The sequence below is a fragment of the Syngnathus scovelli genome, chromosome 8, assembly GCF_024217435.2.
Source record: "Syngnathus scovelli strain Florida chromosome 8, RoL_Ssco_1.2, whole genome shotgun sequence".
NCBI classification, from domain to species: Eukaryota; Metazoa; Chordata; class Actinopteri; order Syngnathiformes; family Syngnathidae; genus Syngnathus; species Syngnathus scovelli.
In genome coordinates, this window is record NC_090854.1 from 8,982,485 (window position 1) to 8,989,944 (window position 7,460).

Below are 7,460 nucleotides of genomic sequence, written 5' to 3' on the forward strand. Positions count from 1 at the left end.
AATGACCTGGGCAGATTAGATTGACATGGCAACAACACTTTTAGAGTGAAATCTGATTGGACAAAGACAAGGCGAGCTGGATGGCTAACTAGCTAGCTTGCTAGCAAGCATCTAAGGCGGCCATCTTGATTCTGTTAGGTTGAGCTTATGTATTTATTTGTAATATTTTCTGAGATGTCATAAATGCACCCCCTATGTCTCCGTTGCTTGCTTGCCATCTTGGTGCCCCCGTTCCGGGTCACTCAACTCAATATCCGTACACCTGCCATGTGTTCAATCAACTGCGCGCTCAACCAAGGGCCTCATTCATCTCACTTAGGGTCAGATCACCGTTTTGGCAATGTCTGAATTAAGAGAGATTTGCCCAAACCCTCCCCCTGACTCTCTTGACATCATTTCTGTGTCTTCATGTGACATTGACAAGTCAGTATTGAATTTTATGTTTTGATCGGTCAAAAGCGGCCATAATAGAAAAGTTGCAATCGGTTGTAAACGATGATGGAAGTTTCATTAAATTTCCCATTAACGTAGCTTGAACTAAAAAAAGAATCCCGTTTACATAACCCGAAATAAACATGAGGCTTTTCTGTTTAAAACATCTTCAATGAGCCATTAGATTTGAATAAAAATAATATCTGTAGGGTAAGCACAATACTAAAAGAGGATAACATAAGACTACTAAATACAAACGCCTCACTGAACAATAACTGGAGGATGCAGATACGCTATGCAAACAAGAGCGACGTACAAACCGCTTTTGTGAATCTATTCAGCACAGCCAACAAAGGTCACTTATCTCATGGATCACGGCTCTTGAAATGAACTCTCATTAATGACAACGGCGCCTATCCAGCGTAGACAAAGCAGCGGCCAACCGCGAGCTTATCCCAGCATCAGTGATGGAGGATGACGCAATGATAAATTTGCCCGATGCTAAACGCTTGAATGAAAATCCAATTTTTTTCATCGCACAATCACCAGGAGACAAGTGAGGGTTTGGTTCAAATTAAGCTGAGGTGACGCCGGGGCCTGACGTCCGACTGATTGGATGTCAAGCACTGATTGCGTCTTGGTTGTTTTGCAGGATAGGGGAAGAATAAAAAAAAAAAATAAAAAAAAATGTGTGATGTTGTGCCATCACTTCTCGTGTGAATCTGCATGCGTGCGTTCAGAGATGTCGGCTGGTTTGAGTTTCACAGCGAATTACTTTGAGTGATGGAGGAGTTCAGGCAGTCACATGGTGTGATGCTTTAAGGGACAACCTGTCACTGCTGCTAATTATGCATAACTAAGGACAAACAGCGCCTTTCTCAAGGTTACCCAGCAGCTGGCCGCGACACACATAAACCAAAATGTCTCATTTCTATTAAAACATGATGAAATAAGCGATTTTCAGCGCAACACTATTGTATAACAATACTTTCATATTGAAATGTTTAAATCAAGTGACCTCACTAGACTCACAATTGTTTTATCAGTTTAATAAACTAAACTGACCATGCACAAGTTGCGTACAAATGACAGTACAAAATTAATTCACAAAAAATGCTGTTTACAGTACAATAAAAGTCAGGCAAATGCACCTCTTTGTACACATTGACAGGAAAAGTCCGGTTCATTCAAGAAAGAGATAATAAAAAAATAAGACGTTGAAAAAAGTACCCCCCCTCTAAGGCTATCACAGCACAGAAAAAACTAAATCACAGTGAAACAATCCTTCCACATGCTGAGATACGACTACAAAGTACGGCTGCATGCTGCTATGTCAGCTTGATGCATAAATCCCCCGACAGAAATGGGGAGGCAGAAAGTACAAAGGGCATTAAAAAAAAAAAAAAAATCTTTTTCTGAACAAAAAGCAGGTTTGAGGGCCTGCCCGCAACATTTTGTCCTTGCACTCAGAAGAGAGCGTCGACATTTTTAATGAGCGCCTCCACCACCTGCCTCTGGTAACGGATGTCATTGAGAGCGCTCATGGCGTCGAGATCCGGAGTGCGCATCAATGTGGGTCCGAAAACAATGGCCAGGTTCTCGGCGCTCATAAGGTTGCTTTTCTCATGTTGGGCTACCCTGAAACATCAAATTTAGAAAGACAAGGTGTGACGCTTGGTAACCTCACTGGCCATTATATTAGATACACTTGCATACTAAGCAACAAAAATGTATATTTTCTTGGTTCCTCACCTTTTTAAATGCGCCATGAGATACTTGAGAGTTTCATGGTGCGACGCGGGCAGCATAGCCAGCGCCTCTCGGAATGCTTCGAGCTTCTTGTCCGGGTCCGTGAGCTCTAATGGATGAACATGGTTAAAGTGGGCGCAACTCATGAGACTGCATTGAGAAAAATCAATGAAGTTCTTTCCGGCCATTAGCATCTCTCAACGGGTGCGTGCTAATGGTTATCAAAGTACTGGATTTATTTCAGAGACTCACTTGCGGCCTCGATGAACCTTGGGTAGGCGTTGTACGAGATGACGGGGACGGGCAAATCGCGCAGGTAGAGCTTCAGAGCGCCCGTGATGATGTTGATGTCTTCGTATGTTTTCACAGAGATGTCTGTTTTCTCGCCGGCTGTGTGGACGTGTGATGGGACAAGGAATAGATGGAACGAGGCAAAAAGAGGGAAGCCAAATGAGCAGCGGGCTTGAGTGGCACTTTTTGCTCGCTCTGGTCTCGAAGGGTCTGCTTTGGTTTGATTGCCACTCTCCCTTGGGTAGTGTGTGTGCTTTGGCGAGCGTAGCCGTGGCCGTGGCCTACTTGCGCCGGCAGGCTGAACATCACAGTGCTGTGAGCTGGAATGACACTCTGTCATGGATGATCTCCCACATGCCCATCCGGGAAAGTCCACTGCTCCAGTTAAAATTCACACGGCACGCACTGCTGATTTTTAAAGATCAGTTTGGAGCGTGACTATTTTTTTTCCCCCTACATGGCTGTACACCATAATTATGTTTTTACTACTCATATGCACAATAATTGTTTTTTGCAGCATGATATTTGAGATAATTGTAATATACAAGATTATAGTAGTTAATGAAAAATAAATAAAATTGAGAAATATTTTCATTGATAAAATAATATTAAATAAAATCAAGAGTGCTTTTAAAATAAGTATAACTAATTCTAACATTAGACATTTATTGGTATTTTGTTTGAAATGTATGTTTTAACACAATACTTTTTGTGACCTTTTTTTTTTTTTTATCTTGCACTCCACATTGACTACTTGTATTACAAAAATTGGAGTTGCTCCCCCTTCAGGGGCTTCGTGTCAACACAGCACATGAGGAACACTTGCTTGTCACTCCCGGAGGGACCCTCACTAATCTTTTCAAATATGTCACTTTGTAATTAAGCTCAAGTGAAGGTCGCCGTCATTTGAAGATGCGCAAGCGTGCCGAGTCAAGTCAGTCTCTGCGGCGTGAGCGGACAAAAAGAAGAACGCTAACCTTTATCAAACGCCATCTTGACTTCCTCCACGGAGTCGCTGAATCCCGATATCCTGTAGAGACCTTCCGACTTCAATCCTGAACGACAAGGGAGACGCTTCAGCGAAATGAACTCCAGCCATAAATAATGTCCATGTCAGACAAAAAATAATGGCCGAAAGCAAACTGTTTTCTGCATCACTAAGCACCCTAATAAAGGCATAAATCAAAATGGCGTCAGTCAGGAGCAGACGACGAAGCGATGACCTCCTCCGCTATGGTTTGAGTGAAACACAATCATCTCAGGAATTCCTCGTGACTCTCATGAATGTTCCTCACCTCTTGACTCGATTTCCCGTATGCACATGTCCACCACCATGGGCCGTGCCGTGTTGTGAGCGTTCACCAAGGTGGTGAGGTCGCAGCTGTACACTTTCCGGATGTGTCTCAGACTTGGCTTGCAGTTGTCGGGAACCAGAGGTGAACATTGTTTGTGGACGTTCACGCCGCAGTCTACAGAAAAAGACATGGACAAGGTTGGAGAAGCACGGGAACATTCATTTACCTCTCATTGTTCTTTGTCTAGGGAAATAAAAGATCCTGTTGATGGGTTCTTTTGGTTCACCGATCTAATTGAGCTTTTGTATTGAGTCAAATTCCAACATGAAATAATTGCCGCTTTTATTGTGTTTAGGCCAGCAGGGAAAATAACAAAGGACTTAGTCTTCTCAATCAATGTGTACACCCAAAATGTCAGGAAGCCCCGCCTCCTTGTCATACGCTATCATTATATCTACAAGTTGGTGGTCCTTGATGGAGCTTAATTTCTGGCCAAGTGAGAACAGATTCTCACTTGCAATGCCAACCTGGCTGCAGAGTAAAACAAAGCACAGGCTGGATTAAAGGTTCAGTGTAGGCTAAGATGAATTTGATTTTTGTTGCCATGTTGAATTCAGAGAGTTGACTTGTTTTCCTAAGAGGAGCAGACTCACGCTGTGAATTTGAGGAACGCTAAGAAGCGGAGGCGGGCTGCTGTTTTTTTTTTTCCTCCTTCTAAATCCGAGCTCACGCAGCAACAATGGCAGCGGAAGCGGCAATTCAGCCGCTGCAGGCTACACTAGACCTACTTTCGCAGTCTAAAATGGAGCAGCTCCTCCAGCTCTTAGATCTTTTGAGTCCTCTTTAATTTCAGGGAGGTTTTGATTTGCATTTTTTTTTTTTTTTTCAAATTCCACCCACATTTTTGAAATCGCATGCTACCTTCTCCAAACTGAACCTGGAGACATTATTTCAGGTCCCAGTAGAGAAGAATGCAGCGTTTATATGCATTGGTGCAGAAATGTAATTACCTTAAGAGATGATTCTCTTAAGGGAATCTGACAAGCAGTATAATGGAGGAGGCCCACGCCTCCTGTGTCCATGTGTTCGCATTGAAGGCCCGCGAGGGTCCCAGGTGGGGGCAAAGGAAGGAAGGAACACCAGCAGACAGGGAGAGACAATTTTACTGCACTGTCAGCGCTTTTGACTGGTTGCTATGGCGAGGAGGCTGCTGCAATGCTTAATGGTGATGTCTCCCACCAACTGGCTTGCTTATGAGTGGGATAAATAATTCATATTTTATAAAATTACGTGTAACCGAGCCGATTGGTGGAAGTGGCTTCGTTTGAACGTGTGTGGAAACAGAGTCGCTTGCCCTCGCTCGGAGCTCGGCACGTCATTAAAGAGACATGCCAGCTTTGTTTTTCGTCACGGGCATGATGAGATGAGGTTGGGGAAGGGAGGGGTGGGGGGGGGGGGGTGTGATGAGTAAACGTGGCAAAACAAGCAGCAAGCAAAGGCTGGCTCCCTGGAGCTCGGCCAAAACAGTTGAGCTCATACAAAAGGGGAGAAAGGGGGCGGTGGAGCAGGTTTTTTTGGTATGCAAATCTGAGCACCATGAGAGACTTTGGTGCCCTAGATTCTGGCGCTGGTGCCGGAGAGTGAAGGAATGGCAGCGGCAGACTCTCCGAAGCCAGACTGCAAACATACGCGTCTTTCGTTTGGTTGCTGTCAGATTTCAAAACGGAAGCATTAACAATTAACGCCAAAGCTCCCGCTGACAGCGAATGTGCGGGTGACACACTTTTGTTTCATCAATAAAACACCAACACACACATATAAAAAGTTAAAAATAACGATGGGTCAAAAAGGGACGGAACACCAATTACTTGTGTTGTTATGCGCAAAAAATAATAAATTGGAAAAAAATGTTACATCATCATTCCACTCATCTGTTATCCAACCCCCTAATCCAATGTTTTCACGATTGGGATTGTAGATTAAAAGGGAAATAATCCAGGTCCAGATGTAGTAAAAACCAAGTAACCCATATACAGCAATGCTCACTTAGTCATCAGACACGCGAGCCATTTGAAAAGATACCTGCACACTTGACCCCCTGAGCCATCAGCCCCCACATGAAGCTGGCGCAATGCCCGCACCAGTGAGGTCCACGGAAAGTATGCACCTGCAGCACACAAGACAACAATACATTAATAATTGTGATTACGATACATTGAAAAGGACTGCTCTGGAATCTGGATAGCTATTTATTTCATGTCTTCCCTTTGTCAGAAGGTGGGGGTTCCATGAAACATACAAGCCCACCAGGTAACAGCAGCCAGCCAATCAGGGAGGCCCCCGGGAACCAGAAGCGGCAGTTTGAGCCTTCGCGGCAACAGACAGCCGCTTCGGCAGATAAATGAACATCTAATGAACAGCGACGGGCAATTCTGATCTTCACAAAAGAGATGCTGATTCAGTATCGATTTGACCCCCCCCCCCAAAAAAAGAGTACATTTAAGTTGTAATGCCACCAATAACCACTAGATGGCAGATGTGTGTTAGTTGCCCAATACTACCACGAGTAGGCCTAATTTTTTTTGTGTCTTTGAAATAATATGGTGGCCAAACATAGTTCACTTATGTTCCAGTTTTGTGCTGTCCTTGAATGGCGATTTTTAGGCAAGACAAAATAAACAATGTGGTTATTTTGTTGTTTCCTTCAAACATTTTGTAGATCTTTTATCAAAAGGAACTATATTAGGAGCATGAATTTAAAAAGTATTGTGTGTAGTCCTGTGAGGGTCCCCCCAAGTAGCACTGCTAATGCTCACAGAATCTATTTTGAAATGCACAGACATTTGGGCTAGCCTTGGAAAACAAATATTTGTACTGCCACTTGCCTGATTTCAAGTTATTAATCTATTAAATTTCATTTACAGTATCATCTAATTAGGGAAAGTGTGTGCTTCATTTCTATCAAACAACATCAACTCGAGGTTTTAGAAGACTGCATCTGGGTTTTAGATATTGCGGTTTTCTTGCTCATGGGCTTTGAAATACAGGAACAGTTCTCAAAGGAACATTTATTACTAAGAAATGGGAACAAAGACAGAGGCAAGAGGGCGGCAGCGGTTCAAAGCCTCGCTGGTAACGTTTCTCTTCCTGCTCTCAATTCCAAGCAGCGCAAAATATGAGCGTTGGAAGTACCGAGCGCTGTTTTCTCTCCTCCGTTGGCCTAATCTCTCCATCTGCCACTCAAATTAACGGCAGTGGTACACAAGGCACCCCACCGATTTTCTTTTCATCATACGGACCAAAACAGTTGTGTTTTTAAATCGCATCTCCTTCTCGGCAACTCCCCCCTCCCCTTCCGTTTCCCTCAGCGTGAGAAGCTGAGGTAAGTTTGCTTTCAAATTCCACCCTCACCTTGAAGTTGTGGACTTTCTCTGATATGGCCACCCGCTCCGTTTCCTTCAGCGAGGCTCTCCGGACCAGCGAGGTGAGCTGCGAATAGGCGAAGAGTTTCAGCGGTTGCCAGAAGGTAGCCGTGGGCTTCTCGGGCCCCATCCTCATCCCAAGAGCGGCTGCCAAAATCTCCTCTTGATTGGCCTCTCGTTTGGCTCTTTGCACCACAGATTTGTCCTCCTTGAGAGCCTCATAGGGCTCTTTGGATGGCATCCTAGGTTCTCCCAGCTCAGCTGAAGAGAC

At 44.2% G+C, this 7,460-nt stretch overlaps 1 protein-coding gene across 1 annotated transcript; it reads right to left on the bottom strand.

Annotated features, from left to right (window-relative positions):
• Positions 1-1,465: 1,465 nt before the first annotated feature.
• chn1 (chimerin 1) lies at positions 1,466-7,430 on the bottom strand. The gene is made up of 7 exons (XM_049727558.2): positions 7,179-7,430; positions 5,850-5,934; positions 3,768-3,941; positions 3,450-3,527; positions 2,434-2,571; positions 2,185-2,290; positions 1,466-2,070 (listed from the first exon to the last, which is right to left on the bottom strand). The coding sequence occupies exons 1-7, from the start codon at positions 7,428-7,430 to the stop codon at positions 1,899-1,901; spliced, it is 1,005 nt and encodes a 334-aa protein (XP_049583515.1). The 3' UTR covers positions 1,466-1,898.
• Between the last annotated feature and the right edge of the window lie 30 nt (positions 7,431-7,460).